This window comes from Episyrphus balteatus, chromosome 1 (genome assembly GCF_945859705.1).
Source record: "Episyrphus balteatus chromosome 1, idEpiBalt1.1, whole genome shotgun sequence".
NCBI lineage: Eukaryota > Metazoa > Arthropoda > Insecta > Diptera > Syrphidae > Episyrphus > Episyrphus balteatus.
Window position 1 is genome coordinate 139782198 of NC_079134.1, and position 17523 is coordinate 139799720.

At 30.6% G+C, this 17523-nt stretch overlaps 1 protein-coding gene across 5 annotated transcripts in view; it reads left to right on the forward strand.

Moving 5' to 3' along the window:
• Nucleotides 1–17523, forward strand: part of LOC129907490 (paired amphipathic helix protein Sin3a) — a 53316-nt gene that overhangs the window by 17387 nt on the left and 18406 nt on the right. For 2 of the 5 annotated variants that reach the window (XM_055983751.1, XM_055983750.1), the window contains exons 2-3: nucleotides 15303–15992; nucleotides 16058–17121. In XM_055983751.1, coding sequence (XP_055839726.1) covers nucleotides 15665–15992; nucleotides 16058–17121 — 1392 coding nt within the window. In that variant the 5' untranslated portion in view covers nucleotides 15303–15664. Of the gene's footprint in view, nucleotides 1–6048; nucleotides 6674–15302; nucleotides 15993–16057; nucleotides 17122–17523 lie in introns of those variants that run through there. The other 3 variants (XM_055983754.1, XM_055983749.1, XM_055983753.1) reach the window with 3 other exon arrangements.

Consider the following 17523-nt stretch of genomic DNA (forward strand, 5'->3'; position numbering starts at 1 on the left):
AAATCTTGAACCTTCCAAAAAGGAGGAGATTCTCTATTCGCCTGTATTTTTTTTTCTATTTTTTTTTTTGTTAGCTCAGAACTTTCGACTGGAACGACGAACTCCTGACACTATACATTTATATAATCCAATTTTCGAAGTATACGTACATTTTGGACCAAATTGTATCGGAGAATAAAAAAATTAGTGCTTTTAGTATCAATCGAACCCTGTTCTTTCAAATGCCCTGAACATTTTTTTTAAATAACATTAAATGTTCCTTTTTGGAATTCAAACATCATCAGGAAGTTCCCCTAAATGGCAAACTCTCTTTTTTTACCTTAATCATGCAATGTTTTTCCCGACATTTTAATATTTAGTTCAGTGTGTAACATATTAAGGTGCAAATTTAGGTGAGACCTTCCTTATCAATCCAAAACATTTTTACTGTTGGGACAGTTATGTTTTTTTCAGACATAAGACAAAAAAAAATACCACATTTCAAAATATGTGCTTAAAATATATCAAACGATGGATATTTTTGTACTGAATCATGAAATGACAATTTTTTTTTTGACCATTTTCAAGATGGTGGTCAAAAAACTCTGTATTCTATTAACAATTTAAAAAAAATTAAAATCCAATATTGGTTTCAATTGAAACGTAATGAAAAATATGTAAATATTTCGATTCTTTTTTGACAGTTGAGAAGATCACGACCAAAAACTCCATTTAAAAAATCTAAACCATTTCCAAATCTAACATAAAATCCAAGTTAAGTGTTGAATGAAAGAAATATTTCTATCAGTTGCATATCGCAATAAGGGTAAGTAGCATTGTTTATGCGCAAAATGATAGGTGTAAGATATATTTTAAAATTTAAATTTTCATCACCACTGTAAAATCTATTAAACACTTTGTGAGCTTCCTATTTCACACTTTTCGCTTATCAAAATGTGAATAAAAGTATGTGTGTATAGTTAACAATTGAACTATGTATATGTAAGCAATGTTTTAGTCAAAGTTCAGAAAATTGCTGACTGGCTTTCCATCGGGGATTTTGTATGGTTTTTCGCAAATAATTGCAACAATATATAATGTAACAAACACAATTTAACAATTAAGCTTAAACTTTGTCAGATGTTGTAGTCAACGTGTCTGGTTTTGTTTTTTTTTTACTTTATTTAATTTCATCAAATTGTTTCATTGTAGTTTAATAGAATTTACCTAGTCAATATTTAATAGAACTTATCTGTATAGGAAAAGTTTAAATTACCTATATGGAATTGTAAGAAAAGAGCTTATTAATTAATTCATATTTATACCTAATACCAACTATACAACTACAAATAGCCTATATTTAAATAAATTTATCTATCTCATGGTCGTATTTTCTCTCTCTTCTACCCCTATCAAAATTAACACCCCCACTAGTAGCTTTGTGTTGTATTATTTAATTTTACGATCATTTTCTGTCTGCCTCTGACTTACGTTTACCATCATGACTGCCTGCCTGGTAGCACGAGTATATTGCCGTGTTGGCGCGATATTTTATAAAAATAAAAATCACTCCAATGTTGTGTTATATAACAATAATTTGCTAAAACAAAACGCTAAATAAAATGTATAACTACGTTTTTGTTTTAAAAAGCAGAGCAAAAGCTCTGACGTTGGTTTTGGTTGTGTTTATTGTACCTGCGCCGCTTCGGCGGTATGCAATTATGTATAATAGATATACGATTGCAATGTAAAGGGTGGGTGTCTTGGCTTGCCTTGCCTTGTCGAGTCAAGTCGCGTCGCACCGCACCGCATGAGTCTGATAAATTTCCTGCTGCTGCCATAGCTCAGCGGTTGCTGACTTTGTGCTAGGTCATGATTTTGTTTGCTTTTTTCACACTCAGTGTTCTGAAAACTAGAGACTTTGCCGACATTTATGTCGTCTTGAGATTCAGAAAGGAAGGCTAAAAATGTGTTTTTAAAAAAATTAAGAAAAAAAATCAGAAAACTTTTTCTAGTACAGTCAGATTTTATGTTCGACGTAATTTAGTGGTTGTCTTTATTTCTTTTTTTTTAGAAAACTTTTATTTATGCAGGTTGTGCTGCTTAAGTGGATGTAGGAGGTATCCGTGTTCGTGTCCATGTCCATATTGCATGTATTTTGCTTCTTTTGTTTTAATATTGCGCTCGTGATATGAGTGTTTTCATCGATTTTACAAATAATCAAAGAAGGGTTGATTTTGCTTTGCTAAAAATGAAAATATTGGTCTTGCGTAAAAGCATCATGTGCGCAAAAATACAACCGAAACCAAGGCAAGCTTTTTGGTTTTGTCATCTCAGAGTCAGGCAGAGGTATGTGCGTTATAAACACGACGAAAAGGGGAAACCTCTGCTGCCGAAAGCGTTTGTGGTATGCAGATGAAGAGTGTTTGCTGCAGGAAAAGGACGTTTTTTTCGTTTTAAATTCCACTTTTTGATTTGTGTGGTTTCTCACATGCCTAGGATTCAGAAGAACACTATTACCTACCAACATTGCATACAGATGTTGTACTATATAGTGTGTGCAGCAACTTACGCATATTCCGGTCGGGATTCGCAAAGTGTTTTTGGGTATTTGTTTATGTTGAGATATTGAGGTAGAGAAGAGGTGTTTTCTTTTGAAGTATTTTTGGTTGGGTAGAGGGGATTGTGAAACGAACGATATTATTTTGGCAAAATAAGTAAATCTGGACATGCGCTTAAGTTCAATAAGAAAAAAGAAAACAGCTATCATCATTACGAAAGAATTTGCAAACTTGTATGTACAGTAGGTGGAAGTTTTTTTCCCTAAAAAAACTATTTTTTTGCACCTGTCTGGAATTTTGTGTTTTTATTAAAAGTTTTTTTTTTTATCTAAGAATTTTGGTTGTTCTCTCATTAAAAGATAAAAATTAACAAAATTGTTTTCTTTACACAAAATGGTTATCTTTGAGATAGTTTGCTATCGCTGTATTATTTTTTTGTGTGTAAAGTTGTCGTGGAAACGTTTTCGTGGCGGTTTTCTTCCATTTGACTTTTCTCTTGTAAATTATTAGCTTTATCATCTTCATCATCATCACTATCAAAATGATTTTTTGCACTTGCGCTGTTACAATGGGCTGCTCCCCGCTTGGTTTGGCAATAAACTTACATATTGCTATGGTATCATTTCATTAAAAAAAAAAATAAAAATAAAATGTAAGACTGTGTAACTGTGCAAGCAAAATAAAATAAAAAAGAAGGGAGAGAAATAGATTTTTTTTTTATCCGGAATGTTTTGGTATGACAAAAAAGATGTTTTTGCTTTTTATCATGGTCAATGATATGGTTTCGTAGACTTTTGATAAGATTAGTAGGTATGTTGTCTGCAGTAGTAGTGGGAGTTGTTGCAAATAGTGCATCTTTTTCTTTTGAAGAGAATATCAAAAGTAAATTTAATTGTTTTCTGAAGAAAAAATAAGAGTTGCCTTGACTTTTTTTTCTTGGAAATGATAAAGATAATAGCTGATATTTACATATCTTGCTTTTTCGAGGAAACGAGGTGATAACGTTTATCATCTGTTTAATTTTTGAAGAAAAAATTTTGCCGAAATGTTTTTATCATGTTCACTTTTGCACTTGTCATATAGGAACCTACATTTCTGCAAGTCTATAGTAGGGTAAATGGTAGATACTTAAGGTTCTCATAATGAAGAGTCAAGTGTTATTTCCTGTGTTACGTTACTTCTCTAACGCTTTATTGGAATTTTAGGAAAAAATCCAATAATTCTAGTCAATCTCTTTGAAAAAGGAAAATATCAATGCAGTTTCAATTAATATAAATAACAATGAAACTAAGAGAATGATGAATGATGATTTTTCGAGCGGCAAGTATTTTTAAGCAATTAAAATATTTCAGAAAGGTTAAAAAGGGATCAAACAAGCAAAATTATGATTTTTCATATGACTTTCAGTTTTCACCGGTTTTCCCAATTTGATGGATTAACAAGCGTTTTTTTTTTATTTTAAAAAATTATAATTCAAAAAAATTGGAACTTGACAATGTAACAATAAAAAAATTGGAACTAAAAACAATTGAAATTTTATTTTTTTTTAATACATAAATTCGGATTAAAAAAAGAACTTGAAAGAAAAAAAAAATAAAAACTTTAAAAATTTAATAAAAACTTTAAAAAAAATTTAATAAAACTTTAAAAAATTTAATAAAACTTTAAAAAATTTAATAAAACTTTTAAAATTTATAAAAAATGAAAAAAAAATGAAAAAAAAAATGAAAAAAAATATGAAAAAAAATGAAAAAAAAAAATGAAAAAAAAAAAATTTAAAAAAACCTTAAATAGTAAAAAAAATAATAATACTAAAAAAATGAAATATTAAAAAAAATAAAAAATACATAAAAAAAAATACAAAATTAAATAAATTAGGTAAACAAAATTTAAGAAATTAAGAAATAAAACAAAAAGTAATCATATATTAAAAAAAAATAACATGCATAAAAAAAACTTATTTAAATAAAAAATATAACGTTTTGATATTCACATTTGTTTTATAAGATAGATGAAAGTACTTTTGTGAAAACCTCCGAAAGGAGAATAACATTACATTTGTTATGAAAATAGTAATTTTTAATATAACGGAACAAATAAATTAAATCGATTAACAAAAAATACTATGTTCACATAAGGCATTGGAAATTTTACTTCCTCACTTTCATGGATATATCTGGCCTCACACATTTTGTATATTTTTAATATTTCACGTTAATTGAAATTAAATTAACTTTTCTAGCACATATCTAACAAGCCCTAAATAAGATTTATAGTAGATTCATTTTAGAAACTTCATGATTTATAACAGATAACGATAAGCTTTTAAAATTTGTATAGTTTATACCGAGATTTGAAGAGGATTAGGGGAATTTTTGAACCCCATTTCAAAAATTTAAGATTATCTGCTTTAATTAGTGTAGGTAGTTCACAATTTGCAAGTGTTGCAAATTTCTACATGGAAACTCTACGATATGATATTTTCGACATTCTTAATTTTCCAACATCAGGTGAAACTATATTTTAAATGTTCGATATTGTGCGTTCATTTTTTTTGTAGATTCATGGATTTGGGTTACTTTAGAAAAAAAATGTCCCTAACATTTTCATAACATAATATACTTAATTAAGTAGTTATGCTGTAGTTTTTTTCAAACAAATCTATTACGATCCCTATCAAAGATTACAAATTAAAATTTATTTAAAAACCTGCCTACCTGCTAAGTTGTAAAAACAACAAAATCAAATAATGAGTAAGTATAATAAACTGATGCAAAAATAATTACAAATCAGCTGTTTTTCTTGACAACAAAAATAAATCCATGTAGGTACACATAACATGATAATACATACGATAAACAAGTAAATAATGTAGGTCGCCATTCTAAAAACATCCTACTAATGACAGGTACTTCCTAGAAACTTTTAACAAACTATAAAAACCTTCTAAAAAAAACCATTTCATACAAGCCCAATGGCAACACTAAATTTTACCTTTACACTTTTTTTGTTTTTGTTGTTCTATAAAATTCAAGAGTATTAAAGGTATTAAATAAAAAAAAATCCGGTTTTTAAATTTCTCTCTTCAAGAGATATAGAATGAATATTATATTATCTCAAAGATACTTTTGCGCATTTATATAGCCAAACTCACAAATACAACCAAAAAAAAAAAACAACAACTCACCTCACACAACTACACACAAATAAAAAAAATCTATGTATGTAGTGTATAGTGTACAATGAAATTATACAATACAACGCAATTTATATCGAAATGAATTGAACCTTTTGCTAGAAAAGTACAGTGTGTGTTTGAAAAAAAAACTTCAAGTTGAAAAACGAGATATACAATTTCTCCTCTCTAAAGTCTCAGACAAAAACATATACACACACAAACAAATATTACAACTACAGGTAGAGACTTTGTTGTTGCTTTAACCTTAGATACCTTCAAATATATTACCCCTAGAAATACAAACACATACATTTTTCATACATATAAATTGTATATAAAATATAGGTATACACTATATATATAACCAAAAACAACACGTATGTAAAAATGTATCTATTATCTATCTGGAAGAATTATTTGGAGTATTGTCGATCGAAATGTCGAGAGCCGAGGAACTGCTGCTACCGCGTCACTATCAAAAACAGCAGCTAAAACGTTTTACGATTATTTAAACAATATAAAAATAATTAATATAAACTTTAAAACAAAATAAAGAAAAAAAAAACGCTTTCGTTTTCTTGTAACGATATGAGAAAAAATTTCAATAAAAAAGTGAATATTTTTTAATCGAAAAATTATACTCTCGTCGTCATCATCAACGTTCGTTCGATTGTCGATTGATTGCTTGTTTCGAGTGCAATAACATCCACAAAAAAAAAACGAATATTTTCAATCTCAATCCCAAAAGTGAAGAAGAAAGTTTACAACACAAATCAAAAGCAATTAAATATATAGTATTTAAGTGAAAAAGAAAGAAAAATTAAATAATTTCTTGTGCCAACGTTGTGAATTTTTCACCCAACAAAGCAGCAAATTGAAAAGTGATTTTTTTTTCTTCCTTTCAATAAAATAAAGAAAAAAAAATGTACAGTCAAGCAAAGAAACTTCTATTAAGGTGAAGAATTAATTAAAAATTAAATTAAAATTTAATTCGATTTATTAAAAAAAAAGTTTAAGTATAAAATTAAGAAAAAAAAAAATCGACTTCTAAACCCCTTCCCTCAATGTGTACCTATTTCGTTGTCTAGTAGTTTTTATTAAAATTATTTTTTTTTTCTAGGTTAGGTCACTCTATTTGTAATTGTGGTTATAATTATTTCGTTTCGTTTTTTTTTTTATTTTCTTCCTTCTATACTTTATTTTGTTTTTTCTTTCGTTTTGCTCATTTGCTTCGTGTTGTATTTATTAATAGATTGTTTTTCTTGTCTCATGAACAAAATGGTTGACAAATTATCCGGAAAAATTAAGGAATTTCTTTCTCTGGTGGCTCTGGTTTTGGGTTTTTTGTTTTCGTCGTCTCGTGTATTTTTTTTTTCGGCGATATCTGATATCTGAAAAGTCATAATCATGTGTATCCAATTCTCAAAAAAATACCTAATTATGAAAACGTTTGAAAAAAATCGAATGGAAAATAACGCTTTGAAAAACGTATATAGTATAATCTTATCATGCTATTCTATAATACTACTCCTAAACCATTCGATGATGGTGATGATGATGTTGATGAAGGTGGCAGAGCCAGCAGTGCTATTATTATTTTGCTATCGTAGTCGTCGTCGTTGTTGTTTTTGTTATTGCTGCTGCTGCCTTCACCTCTTTCTCTTTGAGAACGTTGTGTTCACATCCGTGAATCGAATATATAGAAATAGATATATTTTAGTTTTTATTATCTAAAGTACACATGAAATTTACCTGCTTTTTGCTGTTTCTATTGCAAGAAAGGTGTGAAATTAGAACAATATTTCACATAAGTTTTTAGTTTCTTATATTTCTTTTAAAAAAACTGCAAAGCTAGCATTTCTAGCCTTATTTCTTTCGAAAGCGATTTTTGAATTATCAAAAAATTTACCTATTTCTGACATTTTAAACAAGTTTTATCGTGTTTTCATTTATATTTCTTTTTTTTTTTTTGTTCATTTCATTAATATTATGTACACATTGTAAAAAAAAAATGAAACACATTGCTGAAGTGAATCTATCTCTATATGATTTCACTTCTGTATCTCTCACTTTTTCCTACCTCTCTCCTCTCCACAAAAACCGTCTTCTCAACAACCATCACACCATTATTATTATTATTTAAGCTTGTAATAGTGTGTTGAGTCTTACTCATACTTAACCAACAAAAAAAAAAAAATAAAATAAAATAAAATAAGCGATTGCGCGGTGGCGTTTTTGTCTCTCTCACCACAGGAGGGAGTTAGTTGTTTTCTTAAAAAGCCTACACTCTTTTAGTTTTTCGTATCCCCGCCTGCCTGTCCTTATACTTTTAAACCCCTTTATCCTTAACAATTGGAGGTTTTCGTTAGAAAAGTATAGTGAAAAAAAGTGCAATTTATTGCTCCAAACACAAACAAAAAGACAACAAAAAATCTGACAAAGATTATTATTATTTAAAAAAAATGTTGAAATTTGTCTTCATTATGCACTTACCTACTTTTTATTTTGTTTCAGTTTCATTAAAAAAATAAATACAACAGACAAAAAATAAGAACCTAATCATTTGTACCTACTTTGCAGATAATAATGTAAAATAATAATAGAGAACAAAAAAAAATGGGAACGTAAACACAGAAATATAAGGTACAAATAGTCAAAAAATTACGTCATAGTGTTGTATTTTATAGATTATACACATTCATACATTGTTATGTAGGTATCCGCAATCTACAATATTGTAAATGTTTGTATTTATTTATTTTTTTTGTTACAAAGTTCTATTGAGACAACCTTCGGCAAAGCCGACCAGAAAAGATTTGGGAAGGTAACTTGGTAAAATACAAAATTTATAATTTTTCTAATGTTTTTTTTTATATTTTAGAAGAAGTTAGTGGAATTTTGAAGGAAACTGCCCTTTTTGTTATAGAAGAAACGAATTTCTATAAAAGTCGAATCCAGCTAAAATGCTTCTACTTTTTTGACTGAAAAACTCTTTGTTGTCAATATACATCATAAAGGGAGTATTGAAAGAAACTCCCTTGTTTATTGTTTTTTTTTTTTTGTTGTCACACGGGCAAAATGTGAAAAAAGGGTTCTTTTGTTTTTAATTCACAAAAAATGATTCAGAGTGTGGAAATCAGGAAATGTGTTTGAACAAGATATTCACATATTCGATCAAAATATCGTTCAATTTCTGAAAATTAATTCGTATTCGAAGACTTCTATCGATGTTTTTTTTTAATTTAATTTAATATATTTTGAGACAACGATGTCTATAGAAAAAATAGGGCTCCTCGTTTTTCCTGTAATTCTTATCAGTATTCGTTAAAAAAAAAAATTTTCAGAAGAATTTTTTGTCAAGATTCTATTCAATGCATTATTAAGTAAAGAAATGTTGAGAGCAAAATTCTTGATCACATCCCATGTTTTTCAAGTCTATCTTACCAATCATCGTACCTTATGCATACATACATAATGTTTGCGTGATACATTTAATTCCATTTTGATGGCTGGAATCCTTTATTAAAGTTAGCAAGAATTTAACCTATCCCGAAAAATCGTAATGGTACTACATTCATACCAATTTATGTGCTCCCTTTTTAATCTAAAGGCGTTTGAAATGCTTATACAAAAACAACTTAGGGTGATTTTGTTCACTAGAAGTTGAGCATAACTTGAGGATTTTTATCTTCAACTTCTGGATTTTGTTTTGTTCACGCAAAGTTGACGTTTTTAACTTTCGATTCTCAACTCGAGAGTTTATAAACTTTCGGTTTTCTCAACTTCCGGAAAAAGTAGAAGTTTGCCCACCAAACTTGAGAGTTTGCTTTAAAATTATTATTTTTTTATTTTTCTGTCAAAATTTTGTTGGCAGTTATTGTGATAAAAATTAATGTTCCGAAGGAAAAAATCGAAAAATAACATTTTCTTTTTAGTGGTATCGATATAAAATGTTGCTCATGGAAAAGAACAAATTCATAGAAAAAAATATGATGCAAAAACAAAACGAAAACAAAGACAAATTTAAAGAGAAAGAATTGCATTATTTATTTTCTTATGTACATATTTTATTAAAACCTTCAAATTTAGACATTTCTTTGTGAAAAAACCATTTTTTTCTGGTGGTATGAGGTGTAAATTTTTTCTGTTTTTTTCTTTTTTTTAATTCTGCTAAAGACCATTTCCGACGCTATTCACATCTATCCAGTTACATTTATTTCAATTACTCCGCATTTTATATTACTGACAGCCATACAAATAATATAATTTTATCAAATCAATCAAATGATTTGAATTTGAAATTCTTGAAAAACGGCGCTCACGTACAATCGGACTAATAAAAAATCTTCGATATTTTGAACACCAAAAATAAAACACAAACTTAATTAAAATTCTAACTGATGACAAAAACATAAAAAGATGATTATAAACTGACATTATTTGTCTTTGCTGTCACAAATATCCCAGGGATATTTTCAAAACTGAAAGTTGGCCAACTTTTGTTTTTTAAACTCGAGAGTTAAGAAAAAAATAGTGAACAAAATATTTTCTCAACTTTTGTTTTAACTCTCGAGTTAAAGTCAACTCTCAAGTTTGTCAACTTGAGAGTTTGCTCCAAGTTGAGCAATAGTGAACAAAATGGCCCTAAACGTTCATCTTTGCAAATATCACCAAAAAAAGTTGTACCATGTTAAACGTTGTTGATCATATCAAACTTGCTTTGGATGATCATTTCTGGTGCTCCGGGATTTATCGAAGGCATGCCAACTTGAATAACAAGAGCTCGACATTATACGTGCTCTCATCACCTGCAGCCTATCTGTTTTATAGAAAGCAAGCGACTTCAGCTTCGAACCGAGTTTCAAGTTTACTTCCAACCACAAGAGGACTCCCACAAGGATCTATTTAAGGACCTCTTCTTTTATTGAGCTTCCCTCAAAGATTTCACGATCCGCTATTTAAATGTATGTTGATGATACCGAATTATTCAAAAATTATCTTCTTGGAGTGATAGAAAACTGTTCTTACAATTTGAATAAAGACTTAAAAGAGTTAAGGGGATGTTCGAAGAGTAATGATTTGTTCCACTGACATTCTAATCAAATGCATTGTAATTATTATTATTTTTCTTCCTTGATAGATTCAAACAAAACCCAACAACTTATTCATCCTCGTTATTCTTCCCTTATTTTTGAAATACATAGTGGAAACCTACTACAAACTCCTGTTTACAAAGATTGTGAATAATAGTAAAATAAAATTCATAAAATTCATAAAATGCAACCTATATTTTTAAAATAATTAATGAATTAATTTTAATTTAATTTGTTAATTATTTTTTTATTTTCACCGTGTATGTGTGTGTATCACATGTACAGTACTTCAATTATAACTGACCTCAACGTCTGCTCTGTAAATAATATGTTTGTAAAATTGAAACAAATTATCACATCTTAATCTAATAAATCTTCAACATTAATCTTTTCTCAAATCTTGAACAAAATGTAAATTTTTTTTACCATGTTTTTATGTCTCAAGGGCAATACTACCTAATTAAATAAATTTTTTATGTTATTAAACTTCGTTACGATAAGGTCAAACTAATCGATACTATTACTTAAATTAATATCAAAAAATGTTGCTATTAGTAGTGTTACCAGAAAAAAACCCTTCCTTCATTGAGATTGTTTTAGTAAAATGTAAGTTTTTCTACAAACTTTAAACCATACAAAAATTCAACAACAACATTATAATGTTTCTTCTAAACCAGCATTAAAATTTGTGTTGTTGTTTTTTTTATAATTTGCATTTGAAATTAAACAAATAATCTTCGATCAAGGTTTTTTGATATTGTAGGTTTCATTTCCTTTGCTTTACTCATTTTTTTATATATTTTTTTGTTTTTTGATATGCTTGCTCATCTTCTTTTTCATCAATTTGACACATTTTGACCAAGCTTCTAACTGTTGTTATTTTGCTTTTTTTTATATTTTATTTGAATCTTCTTATTATTCTTAAACTTAATCAAACATTTCTTCTTTATACAAAAAAAAAAAAAAAGAAGAAGAATTAAAACAAAAGCAACAACAAAAAAGAAAAACATACAAATTTGAAACACAAAATGTGAGAGCGAATGCTTTTTTAAAGAAACTGCGCAATTTTAATTGAAGGCGCGAGTTCCATAAGAGGAGAAATCGACAGCCGACCAACCGACCGACCATAGGCATTATATGAACAGGCACAACTAGCGCCCATCAGAACTCCGAACCCATTGTGTTGCTGACTCTGAGATGATGACCAAGCACACTATAGTCAAGAGAGTAGTACCATTTGAATTCGTTTTTTTACTTACTCTCTAAAAAACTTGAAAAAAACAAAAATGAAAAATATAGAAAAAATAAAAATAAACTTTTTCTGCTCGCGTAGATTATTGAACTACTGAAAATGTTGTGTGTATCTATCTCATCTCTCTTACTCTCCTCATGGATGATAGGTAGATGCATGCAGAACTTGTGCAGCAGCGCATTTTGACCATATTTTTGTGACCGACCGGTGAAGAATGTGTACATATTCTGTGTTTTTTTTTTTTTCAGAAGTAGGTATGTGCAACAAATGTGAGAAAAATCTATCTATTCGTTCTCTGTGTCCATATGTACACTACCTTCTATCTTACATACATACTCGACTCGATTCGTATGTTGTTGGAATATATATGACGAATATAAAGTGCATTTGTGTGTACATCGTCGAAGTATATCTGCATTTGAATTATCCCGCTTTTCGAATTTGAAAAGTTTCTCTATTTTTTTTTTTCAAGTTTTATTCTCTTCCATCCATTCCCTCACTAACCTCCTCCCCCCTCTGCTGTCTTTTTCTCTCTCTCCTGATCTCGAGGCTAGAAAATTCTAACAAAGGATGATGATGGTTTTGAAATACAAAAAAAAAAAGGACTTTAATGTTTGCCCGCCCGATGCATTTTTGAAGAGATCATGCGCATCTTGAAGTTACATAACCAGTTATGGAACACACACAGTATTTTGCTGCTGCTGCTGCCTGGCCCCAGAGTGGGTGGGTGATGCAGATTTGTACGCTAAATATTGCAAATTTTTTCTTCCTGCCTGTGACTGTGCCTGCACAACACATTTCACTCTTGTGAAGAAGTGAAGTGTATTTCATTTTCTTTCCTTTTAAAACACAAGACAACCCCGACCGACGTTTTTGTTGGCAAGAAGTAGAAGTTTTTGAAAGTTTTTCTCTTTGTTTAACATAGAAAAAAAAAGTTCTTCTTCTTTACACTTAGTCGTCACTATTATTAATGAAGAACACCGCCCGCCAAACTATAAAACTGGATTGAAGTAATTTTTTAATTGAATTTTGTGTAGCCCTTGGAAAAAATAAACCTTAAAAGAAAATTTGTGTTGATCAAGTGTACATGTGTGAGTGTTGTGTGTATGTTAATAATTTTCTAAATTTGAACTGCATGAGCATATATCTACTTTACACATATTGATTTCATTGTCCTAGGCTTTTTTCCATCCATATAAAGCGGTAAACCTTACAAATTTTCTAGAACGTAGGTGGTATATCTACCTACCTTTCCTTGGTTTCGTTTATATTTATCTTCCCTTGATTATGTTCATTGAAGCCTTATTTCTTAAAAAAATATTAGAAAAAGGGAAAGAGATTGGTTACAATAATACGGGAGTCTTCTTTTGGGGATATGTGCAATGTAATATGTAGAATTGGCTATTGGCTTTGTATAGTGTTACTTTTACCGAAGACTTGAGTTTTGTAATATAGCAAAGGGTTAGGCATTTTTCACCAAGAACAAAATAGCTTTACATAGCTATGTGTATCTTTTGTATCAAGTGAAAAAGGCGGGTTTGTGAAAAAAGCTTTCTAAATATGAAACGATTTAAAATTCTTGCATCATTTAAAAAAAAATCAGTTAAAAATTAGAAATGTGAAAGAATTTTTTGATTTTCAAAATTTGGCAAATGACTTGTTTTAAAACTTATCTTGAGTTTGTTAAAAAAAATCTTGAAAAGGTTTCTATTGATTTTATTGTAAAATAGTGCTTTTATTGTTGAAAATGTGAACCTATTTCTGTAGACTATGGGTGTCTCTAATAGACAAATTTTGGAATCTTTTAATAAATGTAGTACTTTTTTTTACTCTAAATCATATCATTCCTTTTCTGGTTGTATTTTGATTCTTTCTCGTTAATAATGATGAAAAAGCAAAAAAGCAGAAAAATTGACTTCAAATCAACCACCTTGGCCTTGTTGGCAGCCCTACCTGCTTGTTCTGTAATAATCATGAAAATACACCAAAACACATAGGTACTGGGCCATCGCGAAGCACTAATCCACCAAAACACAGATACCTAGGCCAACACCAAGTTTTAGTAAAAGATCTAACGTCTCCAAATGATTAAATACCTAAGAACTAACAACCTGGAAACGATATAAATTGCAGCTAAAATTGGAGGTATAGACCTTAAAAGTAGCAGTGCACTTTTTCTAAATAAATTCATCCATTTATCTACCTATGTAAAGCTGACAAAACATCCTTGTTTTCTTTTAGACGCATTTGAGAAGTACACAGGTGATTTGATGCCATATCTCATTGAAAAGTAGAACTAATCTTTGCACTGCTTTGAAGAAAGTAAGATTACTGCACTTAATATTTCTGAAGCATGTGTCAGAGTTTGGTATCAGGGTCCTTTATCGAAAATGTGTGCTTTTTTGTATCGATGAAAGACTTCTTCGTTGGAATAGTAATTACCTTTCTGATCGTTCAATTAAAGTTATGCTGGATGATTTTAATGCTGATGTTCACTACATATTAAATGCTAGTGTGTCCCAGGGTTCCTTTCTGTATCCGACTCTATTTCAAATATTCATAAATGACATCTTTTTCAAGACTTTTAATTCACTAAATTGTTTTTCCGACAACTCAACTTTCAACTTCTTATGTTCATTGTCAACTTCAACTCTCTGGTCTTCGGATTTAGAGCTGGAATGCTAGCGTATGATAAGATCATTGAAAATTGATCTTGACAGTATTGTTAAATTGGGATGTGAGAACCAAGTAGAATTCAATACTTCTAAAACCCAATGCTGTCAGTGTGTGTTAATGATGATCTACATACGTTTCTAAGAACTGTGCTAAATGCTTAAATTTTCCTAAAAGGTGCAAGAAATTTTTAAACTCTTCAGATTTGACTCAAATTTATGTATCCTACGTTTGTTATAAGCTAGAATATAATTCATATATTCAAAAACACTTGATGTGCGCTTTAATTATCACAAAAATATAAAGGTCCTAAAATGTTTTATATCAAAAGAACATGTATAGAAATGTCCCTTGAAGGTTTGATTTAAATCCAAAATATTTGAAATTAAGACCATGGTCAACTTAAAAACTTGCAAATCTCTTTTTTTATAACCTTTGATCTTTTTTAATTATAACTATTTTACCCTTGAAAGCATCTCATTTATTATTGATAAACTGCAGTTTTGTTTGTGTGTATTATTTGTATTTTTGTTTACTAATTTTCCATTCTCTTTTTATTATTTTAGATTCACTAATGTCGTCTCTAATGATTCAACATAAAATTGATTATAACAAAAAGCATTTTCGGCGAAAAATACATATTAAACAATCACTAATGTGATCTTCTATGGAGCAATTTGTATATTTTCATGCACAAAAGCTATAAAAAATTTTAAATAAAAAAAAATTGAAAAACATACAAAAATAGAAAAAAAGGACCTTCCAAAAAAAATCGGAATATTCCATTTAAATAAAAATCTGTAAAAACAACTTGAAACTCCAATCACTCAAGCAACAAGAACAAAAGGACAAACAAAAAACAACAAAACAAATACATTTTTAACTCCTTTAGCCCTTGAACTTCCTTGAAATTAAAAAAAAAAGTTTTATGGGAATGATGAAACGAACGCGAGTCGAAGAAGTTCAATATGGCCAGAGGCCTAGCGCGGGCGGGGGAGGAGGAGGCCCCGGCGGCGGAGGAGGAGGAGGTGGTGGAGTGGGAGTAGGCGGAGGCGGCGGTGGAAGTGGTGCAAACTCGAATGCTGGACATCATCGAATACTTACAACTCAACATGGTAGTGGTCAAACAATTCAATATCTTCCAGCTGCAACAACAGCTGGTGTATTAAAAACAGCAAATGTACCCGATAATGGCCCAAATGTTGTCACCGGCACTGGTGGCGGTGTACAATCACAAACTGTTCAGTATTCAACTTGTAAGTTTAAATCATCTTGTCTTATTTAGAAAAAATCAATTAAATTTTAATTCAATTTATTCCAGCTTATAACGTTGCTCCAATACCTGGTGGTCTAAAAACACAAACTCTGGGACCCGATGTAGTTGCCTCAGTAGCTGCCCATGTATCCAACACAAACATGAATGCAACATCAAACTCAATTCGTCAACGAAGTGGCACTGGTGGCTCGAGTAGCGGTGGTGGTGGTGGAGGAGCTAATAGTGGTGCAATGGTTGGTAATGTGCAGGCACAAATGGTAGCTGTTGCAGATAGCACAGGTGGAAATTCTGTTCCACAACCAGGACCCGGCGCTCCAGCACGTTTAAAAGTCGAAGACGCACTCAGCTATCTTGATCAAGTTAAATTCCAATACGCCGATCAACCACAAATCTACAACAATTTCCTCGATATTATGAAGGAATTCAAGTCACACTGCATTGACACCCCCGGGGTTATTCAACGCGTTTCCAACCTATTCAAAGGCCATACTGAACTGATTTACGGCTTCAATATGTTCCTCCCACCCGGGTACAAAATTGAAATTCGTTCCGACGATCAGGGAATCTCGGTGCCATTTGTTTCGATGCCATCGACACCAGGCAATGCATCAGCTGTTGGGGGAATTCCTGGCCCCTCGGTGTGCTTGGCACCAATTTCAAGTCCGGCTCATAAGCCGAGTAATATGCAAAGTGCAGCTACAGTACATAAAATTCAAACTATTGGCCCAGTTAATTTAATAACACATCCATCAGCTGTAAATGCGGCTTCGGCAGGAACACCGCCAACAATTCATACATTACCGCCACCACAACAACAATCGGCCGCTTCCGTGCAACCATCTGCTCTATCATCAGCTATTCCACCAACCTCAACGGTCCAAGTACCACAAAACTATTCACGCGATCGAGAGCGAACATTGTCGCAATCGAGTAATAATATAATGCCTGGTCCACCAACACCCAATTCATTGAGTGAATTAAGTCCGCAAGGTCATAATTTACATCAAATTTCACAGGCTCATCAATCGATTTTGATGAGTGAGGCTAGTGGGCAACAAAATCAACCGGTGGAATTCAATCATGCCATTACCTATGTCAATAAAATTAAGGTGAGTTTTTGTTCTTCTTCTTCTTCAGTTTTTTATTTATAAAGGCGTGGTAATTACTTCACACACATTTATATATTATATTGGAAATTGTTTTTCTATTTTTAATGACTTCAAAAAGACAAAAAAAAAAAACGGGGGAGTAGATAGTTGTTTGGTTGCTTGCGCTTGTTCAACAGGCTGCTTTCTACATCTCACCCACTTAAGGTTTTTTATTAAGTTCGTTTTCTTCTTTTTTGTTTATACCGGCTTTTTAAGTTGGGTGTTAGTTTTGTCAGAAGTGGGATATCATGCTCTTAATTAGTTTATTATATCAAAGCTTTTTGTCCTTTAGCAGAGTTCTAAGGGTTTGAAAATCAATGTTAGTCAAAAATCTTGAAAGCCTTTGAAGATTCCGAGTTAATG